Here is a 15,673-nt window from a genome sequence, read left to right on the forward strand (position 1 = left end):
AGCATCAAACCCAAAAACTCCTCCAAGTTACAGGAACATCACATGAGCCCTGACCTGTTTCCCCTCTAACGCTGGAGTATTCTGATCTGCCACACACCCCTTCACCATTAGAGAAGTTGAAAACAGTAGTAGAATTAATGTGACGTGAGACTATTTCTGATTTAGCTCTTCCTCACCTTGCTCAAATCACAGTCCCTTTGCCTATGATATGCCACTTCGTTATTCAGTCTGTTCATCCTAATTTCAGCCTCCTTGTCCATTCAGGAATCCCTCAAGTCCTTCAGTCTCACTGTTTAAGTCTCTGCTTTCTCATTCTCTGGTTTTGCTCCTGTATGCATTCCATCCTCATCCACATCCAACTGGAAGGTCCTGGGCTCCAAGCATGAAGTGCAGCTTGTTGCTCTTTAGCCGAATCTGGGACTTTCATTGAGATAGCAGAAGACACCTCCTGAAGAGGGATGCTGAGAGCCTGCCAAATTCCAGAATACGGTGTTGTCAGTGCTGCTTAAAGAGTGTTTCCTCACAGTTTTTGTAATAAGGTAGAAACAATCTTTTTCTCCAGCCTCCCTGTCAGAAGTGATTGAATTGTTTCAGCAGAATTTTCCAAAAATATTCCAGAACTTTTTCTAAACTCAGCCTAAACAATGGAGGTTGTAAGCAATGGAAAGGCAGTCTCATCACAGGAAGTCCTGGCCAGCTCTAAAAATACTTGGGGTGGTAACCTTGCTTGTAATTGGGGTAATGATGCTAGAGATTGAAAAGTACCATGGGACTGTTGTACCACGGCTCTGTGCAATGTCTTTTTTGCATGGGTTTTTCATGTGGAAATGTTCTTTTTCACTCTCCCCAGGTAAGAAATTACACTGAATGTGCCTGTGTCCAGAGTCGCCAGGTGATCACTCCGCCAACAGTGGGTCAGCGCAGTCAGCTCCGTCTGGTTATTGTCAAAACCTACCTGAATGAGAACGGCTATGCTGTTTCTGGGAAGTGCGATCGAACCTGCAACACACTTATCCCATTCCTGATATTTCTCTTCATTGTTACCCTTATAACAGCATGCGCCCAGCCATCAGCAATCATAGTGACACTCAGGTGAGAATTCAGTTATGGTTTTTTAAGTATTTTTGCTGTGCCCACTATCACCAGTGCCTGTGTCAGAAGAGGCTGGAGCAATGCAGCCAAACTCCTTCAAGCTTATGTATCCTTAAAAAGTGAATAGAATAGGGCTGACATGGATAGGGTGGAACTTGCTTGCATTTAGAATATGTAACATGATAATCCACTTTAGGAAACATGAAGTGCCCAGTGATTTCCAGGTACTATAAAGAGAGAACAAGTAAATGCATCATGTAAGAAAATGATTACTCCTGAAGAAATTTTTAGCCTTCTTAGAGCAATGGTTTGGATTTTCAAATGCAAATGAAAAAAAGTTAATATTTAAAATTATTCTTTTCTCTTTCTTAAAATTGTTCATTCCTGCCACATGCCTGTTTTTGCGTTTTCCCTTTTTTTCTTCGGAAGAATTTTGAACTTGTACTGTACTAGTGGTGGTGTCACCGTGATCATTTAAGGATAGAGAACAACACAGTCTTTGCAGGGAAAGGTAGTGTCATTTATTTGTCCATTTGAAAAAAAGTCTTCAGGTTTTTGGATTGGCTTTTCCCATCTCTGCCATCTGGTCTGATAAACATTATCACTCCCTGTAACATCTTTGTCCATTTAAAATACAGCTTCTGTAAGTGAACTTCAGTCTGATTTTTAAAGAAAAGTGAGCTGAAAAAACAGAGTACGGTCTACTGCTAAAATAAATTTGTATTTGTATAATATATGTTGCTGTTGTTAAAAGAGGAGGAGGAAGAATTAGAGGAAAATGAGGTAATTATTTACTAGGTTTACAAAGCACACCCGTAGGTATTGCTTCTACTGGTAACAGAAGGAGAAAGAGAATGGTTTAAAGATGTTGATTTGGTTTGGAATCTGAAGCTGAAGAGCTCTCAGAATTCAAGAAGTAAGTTCCTTTTGGATGGAGATGAGCTGGAAGATAGAAAAACCAGAATAGAATAGAATAGAATAGAATAGAATAGAATAGAATAGAATAGAATAGAATAGAATAGAATAGAATAGAATAGAATAGTATAGTTCAGTTGGAAGGGACCTACAATGATCGTCTAGTCTAACTGCCTGACCACTTCAGGGCTGACTAAAAATTAAAGCATGCTATTCAAGGAATTGTCCAAACACTGACAGGCATGGGGCATTGACCACCTCTCTAGGAAGCCTGTTCCAGTGTTTGGGATGCTCTTTAGAAGCACGCCCAAAATGATCCAGATGCAAATGGGCATTCAGTCCCTGGGACCAGGTTAGAGCTGATCTGAAGTAAATCCCTACAAAACCTGAAATGCTTGTGGTGTAATGTCAGGTCCTCTGCATGAACTGTTTAGCTGTATAAATCTGCTTCTCTTGAGCTGCATTAATTGCTAATGTAGAGACATCTTTTGACATGGTTTTGTGTAAAATCTCTCTCCAAATTGAGCTTTTTTAAACCTGTCTTGGTCCTTTTCTTTCTGCAAGAATGGTCCTCCCAACCAAGTGGGATTTTCTCCTGGTGGTGTGGTCTCTCTATCTTAACTCTGATATTCTGAGACTACTGATGTTCTGCTGCTGCTCACAGTTAGCCCCCTATAAAAAACATAATGGCAAATCTTTGTAAAAGGTCATGGGGCCTTAGAAAACATGAAGCAGATCAGGACTTGGCTTTGCTTTCCTTAGGCTCAGCTGTGAGCACAGATCTGAAACCCTCTGGCAGGCATCTGTGTCTCATCCCCAGCAAGGACAAGCACTGTCTTGCTGTTATTTTCTCAGCTCAAGTGGCTGAGGTTTATGCAGGAGCCTGATGTTGACACGTGGAGGACTGTGCCGTGTCATGTGGTGGAATTTGTCTTCCAGTTTGCTTTTCAAAAAATCTGCAAAATGGGTGCAAGGATCACTGTTAGGACTGTGAAGGCAAGCGCTCGGGGGTGGGCACATCAGAATTCCAGTTGCTCACGCAGCTTTAATTCAGCTACTGTGTGCACAACGCTGTTATATATTTCCCACAGCATTCTCCTGGAGAAGCTGGCTGCTCATGGCTTAGATAAATGCACTCTGTGCTGGGTTAAAAACTGGCTGGATGGCCAAGCCCAGAGAGTGGTGGTGAATGGAGTCAAATCCAGTTGGCGGCCAGTCACAAGTGGTGTTCCCCAGGGCTCAGTGTTGGGGCCAGTCCTGTTCAACATCTTTATCGATGATCTGGATGAGGGGATTGAGTACACCCTCAGTATGTTTGCAGAAGACACCAAGTTGGGTGGAAGTGTCGATCTGCTGGAGGATAGGAAGGCCCTACAGAGGGACCTGGACAGGCTGAATCGTTGGACCGGGGCCAACTGTATGAGATTCAACAAGGCTGAGTGCTGGGTCCTGCACTTGGGTCACAACAACCCCATGCAATGCTACAGGCTTTGGGAGGAGTGGCTGGAGAGCTGCCTGGCAGAAAAGGACCCGGAAGTGTTGGTTGACAGCTGCCTGAACATGAGCCAGCAGTGTGCCCAGGTGGCCAAGAGGGCCAATGGCATCCTGGCTTGTATCAGGAATAGTGTGGCCAGCAGGACCAGGGAGGTGATAGTGCCCCTGTATTCGGCACTGGTGAGGCCACACCTCGAGTACTGTGTTCAGTTTTGGGCCCCTCACTCCAAGAAGGACATTGAGGTGCTGGAGCATGTCCAAAGAAGGGCAACAAAGTTGGTGAAGGGTCTAGAGCACAAGTCTTATGAGGAGCAGCTGAGGGAACTGGGGTTGTTTAGTCTGGAGAAGAGGAGGCTGAGGGGAGACCTTATTGCTCTCTACAACTACCTGAAAGGAGGTTGTAGCGAGGTGGGGGTCGGTCTCTTCTCCCAAGTAACAAGCGATAGGACAAGAGGAAACGGCCTCAAGCTGCGCCAGGGGAGGTTTAGGTTAGACATTAGGAAAAGCTTCTTCACAGAGAGGGTGGTCAGGCATTGGAACAGGCTGCCCAGGGAAGTGGTTGAGTCTCCATCCCTGGAGGTATTTAAAGAATGGATAGATGTGGTGCTTGAGGACATGGTTTAATGGTGGACTTGGCAGTGTTACGTTAACGGTTGGACTCGATGATCTTAAGGGTCTTTTCCAACCTTGACGATTCTATGATTCTATGATTCTATGATTCTATGATTCTATGATTCTATGATTCAGAGACGTCTGACCTTATTCCTTCTGTCTCTGGGTTTTCCACCTGTATAATAATAATAATAATAATAATAATAATAATAATAATAATAATAATAATAATAATAATAATAACAACAACAACAACAACAACAACAACAACAACAACAACAATAACAATAACAACAACAACAACAATAACAATAACAATAACAATAATAAGCCGTTGCCATTGCCATTGCCATTGCCATTGCACTGCAATTATGCAAAGGTAAACTACAATCAATTAACATTAATATTGCAGTGAGCCTCACAATAGTGAGGATCATAAGGATCATGTCCAGCAGGATTTTGTAACGTTCAGTAAAAAAAAGATGGCCCACACACACGAACAGTGACACCCACTGTCCCAAACCAGATATTGTGCACAGTTCATCAGGCCAAGATTTGTGGCCCAGGTTGGTTCCCGAATTTCTCAACTTCAGAGTGAGTACTTGACTTCAAAACTTTGATTTTACAGCTGCACCTCATTGACTGCAGTCTTTTTGTGTGTTTTTATCTTATATTTCAATGTCATTAGCAGCTGCCTATCTTAATTTCAGACCTTTAGGTTAAGATTTTAAAATATTTTTTATATCAGAAGCAAATTTGTGGTTTCCGAAAGTTGTAGTTGCATTGTGGAATATCATTACTTTGTATTTAGTCTTTTGAAAGCTTGACATTTTTCCTTTGAAACCAGTGGAAGAAATCTTGTATTACTTGTATTGAAAAGGAACAGTATTTAAAGAGACTGTTTGGATGTTTCTACTGATATTTTTCCTAAAGTAGTTCCAAAATGCTTATGCTATGCAGAGATCTGTTAAATTCAGAAGCTGAGTCCAGCTTTCAGCAATTTAATTCTCCATTAATTCTAACTTATCTGAAAAAGATTGAGAAAATAAGCAAGATTTTATATGAAATAATAGGAAACTATCACGAGAAGCCATAAACATTTTGGATGGATTCTCTAAATTTCCTTAATGGGTTTGGATCAAATTCTTCAGACCTTAGAGGTAAAGAAAGATTTTGATGAAACAGGGACAGGAGGGGCTGGCTAGATTTTTTCCTAGCTATAAGGGTTAACAATATTAGAAGCTAAATGGAAGAAATTTAGGCAAAGATTTTTTATAGCTCAGAAAAAAGTCAGGAGGTAGAGCCAGAACATACTACAATGATTATCTGTTATGACTGTTTCTTCAGAGGAGTTTTCTTTTTGCTTGCTAGGTCTGTGGAAGATGGGGAGCGGCCCTTTGCACTAGGAATGCAGTTTGTTTTATTACGAACTCTTGGTAAGTCTTACAGTTACTCACCATTTCCATAAAGGCTCACCATATTTGGCTTAAATGTACCATAAAAGTACTAAAATTCCATAAATCTGCAACTAATGGCCTGACTAATTGTATTAGGAATCTAAAATTAATAGCTTCTGAAAACATTGTAGCTGATAATGTATTTAATTTTCTTTTTTTGTTGTTACTGACTTTCTAGAACATTTTTGTCTCAGAAAGATATTTTTAGTTTCAAATTTTATTTAAAAATTAATAGTTACTAAATATTATTTTATAAGGATTTTTCTTTTTTAGAAACAGATTTTTATTGCTTTCAGCAATAACAATAGCCTTTTGCATTTTTTAAATAAGAAGCAATTGTTACTTAATATCTAATTTCAAATGTTTCAAAGCAAAAAGGGTACATGTTAAAAGTCTTTATTCCACAAAGTAGTTTCTTTCAAGCTCTTGAACTTCTAAAATCCTGCCTATAAAGAACACTGCAGGTGTTCAGCTACTACGAATCATATGACTAGAGCAAGCATAGGACTATTCTAAGAGAACAAGAGGAGAAGCCTGTGTAGCTGCATCTAGAAGTTTTCTTTGAGAAAGGACGTTTCTGACTTGTATTAAAGGTGTCGTATTTCTGGAGAAAGCAGGAGCATTCAGTGGGCTGGCTACATTTTTAGCAACCTTAGAAGTTAAAGTCTGTTTCTGAGGAAGATCTATTCAAAAGAAAATTTACAGTTTTAGTGACCTCACTGCTTCCATCCATCTTCAGTAAGAGAAACATTTTGCAGTCTTTGGGGTTTTTTCTCCTTAATTTAAAGTAGCAGCCCCCACCCTTTCCCAGCTCACGGGCAATGGATGTTCAGCAAGTAATGCTCTGGAGATAACGTTGTATTTTGTTCCTCTCTTGTATTTTATTTCCTGAGAGCAACATTGGATTTTCTTTTGGGGGACACATAGTTCAAGAAGAGCTGTCTGGGGACAGCAGATTGAAGCAGTACCTGTTGTAAGGTGCTGCTGCATTGCCTTCTTTCTTTGCTTGAATTCTTTCCCATTTGTGGTATGTTTCATGTGTGGGATAAGTAGCGTTGGTGGGAAGATCGGCTGACCAGTTTTCCATGTTTCACATTTCATGGGAGAACAGCAGTGTAGAAATCTCAAAACTTCTCGACCTACACTGTTTGGCTAAGGCATATAGTTTCTTTAGAAGTTTTCCACTATATATTAACACATATTATTTCTATTGCTATTTTTATTTCAGCTTACATTCCCACTCCAATTTATTTTGGGGCTGTTATTGATACCACGTGCATGCTTTGGCAACAGGATTGCGGCGTACAAGGATCTTGTTGGGAATACGATGTCACCTCGTTTCGTTTTGTCTACTTTGGGTTGGCAGCTGCTCTCAAGTTTGTGGGATTCTTTTTTATTTTCCTGGCCTGGTATTCCATTAAGTGTAAAGAAGAGCAACTGCAGAGACAGAGATGGAGGGCTTCGCCGGTGAACACTGTGAGTGAGATGGTTGGCCAAGCTGGACCCCCACAAAACTATGCACGGACTAGATCCTGCCCTACCTTCAGTTCCCGAGGAGACATCAGTGTGGCACAAAGAATGAACTGCATAGCACAGACATACCCCGGCCCTTTTTCAGAAGCAATAAATTCCTCAAATGAAAATGCGTTGGAAGAAGTCACTGCTGAGATATAGACCCCTGGCTTGGTAATGTAATATTTAGTTTTGTTGGTTGACTTAATTACGGCGCCTTGTAAAACACCTGTGCCTTCTATTTTTAATCTAAATATAACACGTGATAAAACCAACAAAGCTTAATGCAAACAACCATAGTATGTTCCTGAGGGCTGGATACCTCAAACCAACCCAAGTTCTTATTTCTCCCCTCCTGACAATGGAGTTTTAAAAATTGTGTTTGTAATTCTTTCAGATGTGTCCATTAAATGTCCATGCTCTGATCTAATATCAATGTAAGGGTGAGGTATTATGAACAGCAGAAGTCAGTGGAAGAGTGACAAAAACTCATATTGTTGATGTCTAGATGTCACAAAAATGCTTAAATGTATCGTCAACTTCATATCCGCAAATCGTATTTTTAAGAGATGAGTAATTACTGTGAGTTCTGCTACAAAGCACAACTGAACTTGTTTAAACTATGCAACTTATTTGGACTATTGTATGTGCAGCAAATTAAGTTTAAAGTTTGCTTTTAAAGACATTACTGCAACTGAATTTGAAAGGGGCTATTTTCAGACATAACCATTAAATTAAAAAAGTACATAAGGTTTAAAGTACTGTTATTAACATGTTAAGCCATACAAAAGTTATGCATCAGGTAACATTTGCAAATGTGGAGTCGTAATATCTTTATCCTGTCAAAAAGTGCATTAATTTTCATTTGATGGAAGGTAGTCATTCTTCACAAAGTACACAGGCTAGGAAAGTATAATACTTGGAGTAAAAAACTTCAGTGTTAATTTATAACAACATTAAGATGTAGGAATCACACACACATACCAGAGCAGATATGTGCATATTGCTGTAATGTTATTTGAGTGGCCGTTACTAATGCCAAATCCATACTTTTTCTGAAGAAGAAAATAACCAGTTATAGCTTGATAGGAAGAGCTTGGCTGTCTTTCAGAAACACGTGCCAGTCTAGTTCAGCTTCAGTGAAAAAATCTCGAGGGAGAGCTGCTGGCTTCATTTCATGTCTGAGTGGCCGCCTGGGACCCGGCGGGCCCCTCGCAACCAGCAGCGGCGCGGGGTCGCTGCCTGCTGCAGGATTGAGCCCTTCAAGTGGGCTGCAAGCAACCTGCCTGCCGCGGTGCCTGGTACAAGGCTTTCCCCTCTGCTCCTGGCACCGCTGGGGTGCTGTGCTCCCCGCCACGAAGGACAGCTGGGGAGGGGAGGCCGGCACAGACCCTGGGTCCCTCTCATTTCTGCCCCACTTCTGCCTCTCCCACTGCCAGGTGCGGGGCAGGCTGGTGGGACAGGCCTGGAGGTCATAGTTGCATGGGTTTGTCCCACACGTGGCCTCCTTTCCTTTTCTCAGCTTCATTGAATGCTTCTGTGAAGGCAAAGGGCAAGTTGTCTCTCCTTTGCTCTTCCAGGGGAAGAGCTAAGAATAGAAATTGTCTGCAAGCATGGACCCATGGGACGTGATGTGGCCTTTTCTTATTCCAAATTACTGTAGTGTGCTTTCTTCCCCAGAGATGCTGAGACTTTCTAATCAAATGTACTTGGCATCTCATTTCTTACTCTGGAGGCTTTGTAGTGCCATGCTTATGACATACTAATGATGTCTCACAGGGCAGAGAATGATTACAGGTGGACACTAGGAAGTCAAAGTTGTATTTTGCCCTGCAGAGAGAGTCTTAGAGGTTTAGGAAATTAAAAGCGCTCTTTTAAGAGGACTCAGTGATAGGCAGGTTTGGATTTTGCCATGTGGGGGGCTTGTGTGAAAATAAATAGAAGAGAGCAGAACTTCTGCATATTTTTGAACAGAGTTATTCCTGGTTTAATTTTTAATTTGTCAAAGATTTAATTTATCAATGATCAAACATTATATGGAACCAAGTCCTTGAAATTAAAGACAGTACTCTCCTTGGCATCCATTGAGTTGTCCTGGGAAGAGTAGATTTCCCTCTTTCTCCTTTGCTGGCTGCCTTACTTCATCTCCTGGCTCTCCTTGACCAGCACATGGGGCTACCCACCAGGCTGGTTCCCCTGCTTGAAATGGTGGCTGCTTATTTCAGAATGTCTCAGTCCATTTATGTGGCTTGTAACAATTTCCACTCTCTGTGGCTGCAAACTCAAATGCTTCTACTCTAAACTACAATGTAGAGGAATATCATTTTAATCACCTTCTGCTATTCTATACATATCAATAGCTTTTTGGGATCAAGCCACCGGACACAATACATCCTCAGTCCAGTGCCACTTGAGATGTTAGCTTCTACACTTCTCATCCCAAGGAATAAATTTCCTTGGATCAAAGGTATTGGGTATATTTTTTTTTTTGCCGTAGGAGATCAGAATAGATGATAAAAGTGTCTCCTTTTGCTCCAGTCTCAAATGCTTCTTGCACCAAGTAATTCCTGCCATGGCAAAAATTGAGGCAAAGTAGTAGGACAAAGTGTAATTGCAGCCCATCACCCATCCATTTTAGTCACTCACCAATTTTAATCGGCACAGGATGACATGAAGAGCGACAATCTTTTCAAATACCTCAGAAACAGAGCATTTAGGGAATTGTAAAAGGCTGGAAATGAATCATCTATCCTGATCTATTCTGTTTCATGCCTTGCGTGCACTTCAGTTCCATGCGAATAACAAGGGAGAACAGATTAGGCTTGTAGGATTGTCAGGAGCTGACACTGATGGCAGAGGATGAGAGTGATAGAGGTGACACATCTGCAACTGCTGCAGCTTTGGAGCTGATTTCAAGGAAATTCAGAGCTTGTTGGAATGGAGACCACCTGCTTTTTAGGAAATCCTGACACACTTCTAAAAACGTTCGGTGTTTTGAAATGTTTGAGAAACTGGGACGTAGAGGTAAAGGTGTTCACTTTGGAAATACTGAAAAAGCCTTGTTTACATACTTTCAATAGCCTTTTAATTTTCCTTTCGAAATTATATGCAAAACACAAAACATAAAAAAATCATTAGTATTTTTTGATGTAGATAATTTTGACAATACGAACATATTTCTACAAAATCACTTAATTAAATTAGCATCCTCTGAAAGAAATAAAACCCAAACTCTGGCCAGTTTTTGATTGATTCCTGAAGAAGGCTTTATTGTGAGTAAGCTATAACAGTCTAAGCCAATAAAGGCACGCAGGGGAAACACATTAACTTCCTAAAGAAGTCAGTTCCAGCATTGTCAACATTGACTGAAATATGGACTGAGACCTGCTGAACAAACACTATTTTCTGAGCTTGTCATTGCTGAAGGAAGCAAAATGGCCAGAGCAGCTGTGTGCATCCCTAGAAGTAGTCATGATTGATGTGTGGTGCTAAACCAACTCAAAAGAATAAAAAAGGAGCTTTGTCTATCTCCCAGTGAAGACGGCCATGCTGTCTTCCTGCCATCAAACCCTCTGACCAGGGAATATAAAATTCCATTGACTTGTAATTTCCACCACCTTCCCTCTCTATCCCCAGACACTAAAGTTTGGATAGCAGTGAGCACAAGAAAATGTAAAGCAGGAGTTCTGCTCACCCACAGGCTGCTATCGGTAGCAAACCCAGGTCATCTACCTGCAGTTAATAAGCCAGGGATAATATGGAATAATGACACCCTACGATTAACTACAAGTCCACAAAGTGCCATCATGCCATCACAAGGACCGATTAATTTCCTCTCACATCACTTATTCCTGATTTTGAGTGAGGGACATGAGAGGAGAAGTAGCCCCAATGTGTGGACTTGACTGAACAAGTGATTGTCCTTGCTTAGGTTCCCATTCCTCCCTGTTTCCTCAACAAGGGGAAAACTTCAGAAAGGGCGTAGCCATGGCCTTGGATGCTTATGAGTATAGCACCCTCAGGCGATGGTTTGTAGAGCTTTCGGGGGCTGCAGTCTTGGCTGGAATATCTGGACAGCAGGACTCTGTGTTTCTAATCCTAGGCAAAAGCCCCCTATGGTTTTGGTCCTCCTTTTTCCCTGTGAGTATACTGGATATAGTATGGTATAATTTGAAACTGGTGGCATTTTATGTCCTTTCAGTACAGCGTGAGCAGCTGCAAGAAACATGTTGAATATTATGGTGGAATTTATATTTAATTGGAAACTTTCAGTTCTTTGACCAGTCGTTGTATCTTTAAAAGTGCTAGTAACCTGCAGTTCCTCAGAACTTGCTGTTCTGTAAGTGAAGTAAGAGCATAAATCTCCTCCTAGGTATTAGAAATCTTAGAGATTAGAAATTAGAAATAAGTTTGAAAGCCCCTAATTTAGTTACAAACACTTGAGTGTAGTGTTTTCAAAAATATGTTTTCTTTTTTTTAAAATAGAGCTTATTAATTTGTAGCATTAACCATTTATTATGGCTCTGATCCAGCAGAACACTTAAATATGTGTGTAAGTTTATATACTTAAGTAAGTAATGCACTTTAAAAATAATGCGTGTATGTAAGTATTGGACTGAATCCCATCTGCATTCAAAAAGGAGTTCCTTTACCCAAAGAGTAATTTCCATGCTGAGTTTTTTTCCCCCCATGGATTCAGTGATCGTTGTAACCAGAACAGCACAAAGTAGCACTCGAGTACTCCCCTGTGGTATTCATGTGTGGCTACTTATATATCTGGCAATGGAGGAAAACTTTCATTTTTAAATATAATGAAAATTCAAAGTATTTTGTGGACATGCTCAAAGATGCATTCTAGCTCTTCCTGCCGTTTACTTATTTCATGAATTTCTGGCTGAAAATCTGTGCATTATGTGGGGAGATAGATTAAATAAGGGCATTTTTCTGACCTTAAAGCCAATGAAACTGCTCAAGTAATGCTGTAGGTTTGGGTTGTGCCCTTTCACAGAATTTGGACCTAGAGGTTCAGATGCCATTTTCAGTATCCTGCACAAGCAGAGCAGAGCACTGCCTGCTCTATGTAACGCCAGACAGCATGGTTAGGAGAGGGATCAGCACCTTCTGTACTGTTCTTGTGGATTTTCCTCCCAAATGCCTGAGTTATTGCTGCCTTACTACACTTTCTGTGTGTGTAATACCACAGCTCTTCGTAGTGTTATATTGACATAAAACTGAAGATAAATAGGTCCAAAGTGTCTTACTGCTATTTTGGAGCCAGATTCTCAGCCTCATAAGTCCGATGATGAGGCTGAAGAACTGGGCCAGTATCTTGGGTTGGACGTTAACAAGCTGGTGCTTCAGCACATGTGGGTGAACTAAGTGATATCAAGTGCTTGTTTAGCTTTTATACTCTGTTCACTGGTTACAATTACTGGTTTTTGGAGATCAAAGACAAAATACTTCCTAAATAAGTTTTTCTGTTTTCTCAATAATGTGTCTTTTATAACGGCGTAGGAGATACCACGCTGCATGCTGCAGTGTCTGGGTTCCCCCAGCCATCCAGCTGTGATTGCTTTTCAGGGGCTTAAAACACCCAGTAACAGAGATTTAGCTGGCCAGCAATCTGAATTGGCATCTCTTTGGACACAGTGTTTGCCCCTTGGTGATTGAACCTGTATCAACACATTTCAGGTTCTTCACATATTGGACTTGATTTTATAGACATTTTTATCCTTTAGAGTGCTTACAAGATGGACAGTTGACATCATGGTGGTAGTTCATTCTTTGGTATAGAATTAAGGCTTTCTTTTTTTCTTATAATATCTTGTTTTACAAACAACAGCTCAAAAAGGTTACATGTAAACATTGTCGCAGAGTAGAGATGTGGAGCCTTCAGCATGGGGACTAGGTATGGCCAGGGTTCACATGATTCTTCTTTACACTGAATATCACTAATACATATTATTATGTGGCCAAAGGTTTCGAAGCCTACCTGATCCTCAGGAAGGAGATTTTCTCTATCCTTTCCACAGAATAGATTATATAAATTAAGGAGGACAACTAACACTATCCATATCCCATAGCCGTATCCATTACATTAACTATGGTTAAAAACTGTAGTTTTTAGCAACGCTCCTCTCCAGTCCTTCAGATAAGCTATTTTCTTGTGACTTAATACAGCTTTTTAAACACAGACATAGCTCTGCAAGTTCAAAGTAGCTCCAAACTTTTCTTGTCTTCAAAAAGTTATGAAACAGATGCTTATTTATTCAGGTTCCATTCTACTCTTCTAATTATTACATTATCCATTGTGTGTACTGTATTTTCTTATTTTATCTATCTCAAACCAGTTGTCACAATGTTATCCTGTAACAACATTTTGTTCACGATATAGAATAGGTGAAAAGCTGTGGAATTCATGAAGGGCTACAAAAAACATCCAAACCATTGTTCACCCCAAGGGAGGGTGAGCCAGCTTGATAATCTTTGGACAAATGACTAAACAACACTGTGGTGCTAATAGGTACTGAAGTATTTTGTGAGGTATTCACCATGACTTAACTGACATATTCAAGGCATGTCAATGATGCAACTGCAATGTGGTTTTGTTCTTAAAAGTCTGGACTGCTCCAGCAAAGACAGTGTTTGTAGTTCCTGGTGGGCCAATTCCTACCTAGCTCTTCTGCGGGAAAGTCACTTCAGGAGACAGTATAGGATTTGGCCCAGCGCTAACAGCTAAGGTAAAAGCTATACAGACCACAGAAATCTCAGGGGGGGCTGTATTCATCCTGCTGTGGAGTGGTACTTTATTTAGTGGCTTTGCTTAAGCAGAGGCTGAAAATAAATTCTATAGTAATGACAAGAAACACTGGGCTAAATTCTGGGACCCCTTAACCAAGCAATGTTAGCAAGCATTTGAATTAAATTGAGGATTCAGGTCTGAAGTATTAATGTTCTTCCACAGAATACCAGAAAGAGAAGGGCAGAATAAGAGCAAGTTCTAGCTCTAGCAATGGAAAAAGGCCAAATCTGGTTGGCTTTAAAGTGAGCTATGATTTAATACAGTGGGGTTTGGTTTTAAAATCTTGAAGACAAAGTTTTTCCCTTCCGTTTTGAATTCTGAAAGGTAATTATTTTGTGTTACTGTGCCTGGACTGCTCATGCAGAGAAGGCATCTGTATCCTAAGTAGCACTAAGAGGTACGGCTCTGACCGATAGGTCAGAAATTTTACCTTTTTAAAAAATTCCATATTTGAAAACATGGAGGGAAATTTCAAAACAAAAAAAAATGTACAAAATCACCTGGAACTGAGTTTCAGGAAAAAAAAAAAAAAGACTTCAGAGTCACTGTGATCCATGGTTGAGTGAAGACTTCCATCAGAGAAGACCTGCTCTTCTCCCCAGTTGAGCAACCGGGAGTTTTGCCCTTGGCTGCAGCGCGTGCCTCTACCAAATGCTTTAAGCAGAACAGCAACAGAATAGTCTGGGTAGTACGTTAGGAGCATGGAGTGGGCACACTGCCTGTAACTGTTTAGTTTTTAAAAACCTCATTATTAAGCAAATGTGTAGAGTATTAAGGAAATTTGTAGAGTATGTCTGACCGTATGAGTGTGTGGGTGCTGTGCTGTGGTAAAAAGAGACTAATTGGTTTATGCGGTTTGTTTTGCATACTTTAGGTTCCTGTATGGGGTTTTTTAATTGATATTTATTTCTCAGCAGAGCTTAGAATAATTTTAAAGCTGTGTAACACATCATTTAATGAAATCTATTGTCAGCATCTGTTGTAAACATGTGTTTACAAAACAAATTCTTGAATACTTGATATTTGGAAATAAAAAATAGCATATCAAGTGTGTTTTATTTCTGACAGAAAAAAGAAAGCAACAAAAAAGGTATGTGGGTCACTGTGCAATCATTCTGGATCAGGTGATGAAGTAGTTGGTCTTTTAGTGCACAGTCAGACAAAACCAAATCTTTCCACTGAATTCAGTGACCGCCGAATCACAACTAAGCATTGATCGTACAGAAATAAACTGTAAAATTGCACAGTTTCCTCTAGCGCTAAATTTGATTGATATTAGTTATATGTTAAGAAACACAAATTTGTTTGAAATAGATGTCGACAGCTGGAAAAAATACATAGGGTACGGGTCTATGTGCATCTACACTTCTCAATAAAAGAAGGCCAGGGCATGAACTCCAGGACTGGACTTCTGATAGTGCTCAGTTTGCTCCTTGGCTCTGATTTGGACCATGCCAACAAACTACCTCCATGTGGTTTGTGGGGAAGGGCTATGCCACAGAGACCTCCCAGATGTCAGAAGTGGCTGAGCCAGGTTTGGTTCCCCCAGTTCCTGCAGCCACCCAAAACCACAGGCTGTGTGTCAGGGACCCCCGTGTCCTCATGCAACACCGCAGGGGATGTAGCACGCACTGCAGTACCACACCATAAGAGCTCCAGTGGTTGCAACACAGGTCTGATGTCACCACAGACATTTAAAAATGGTAACGATTGGAAATGGTTTATTTTGGGTCCACAGGAATATCAGCACAGAGCCAAGGGGAGACCCGGGGCTAAGTGCTACCTAATG

At 40.6% G+C, this 15,673-nt stretch overlaps 1 protein-coding gene across 1 annotated transcript in view; it reads left to right on the plus strand.

The window, feature by feature from the left end:
- The window catches only part of SLCO5A1 (solute carrier organic anion transporter family member 5A1), an 87,618-nt gene extending 72,686 nt beyond the window's left edge, over nucleotides 1–14,932 (plus strand). Inside the window, exons 7-9 of the mRNA XM_009461686.2 lie at nucleotides 851–1,092; nucleotides 5,485–5,549; nucleotides 6,799–14,932. Of these exons, the coding sequence (XP_009459961.2) occupies nucleotides 851–1,092; nucleotides 5,485–5,549; nucleotides 6,799–7,244 (753 nt within the window). The 3' untranslated portion in view covers nucleotides 7,245–14,932. The remainder of the gene's footprint in view (nucleotides 1–850; nucleotides 1,093–5,484; nucleotides 5,550–6,798) is intronic.
- Nucleotides 14,933–15,673: the final 741 nt, after the last annotated feature.

Source organism: Nipponia nippon, unplaced genomic scaffold (genome assembly GCF_047370975.1).
Source record: "Nipponia nippon isolate SJK-2023a ecotype South Korea unplaced genomic scaffold, ASM4737097v1 scaffold_1, whole genome shotgun sequence".
In the NCBI taxonomy this organism is placed as follows: domain Eukaryota; kingdom Metazoa; phylum Chordata; class Aves; order Pelecaniformes; family Threskiornithidae; genus Nipponia; species Nipponia nippon.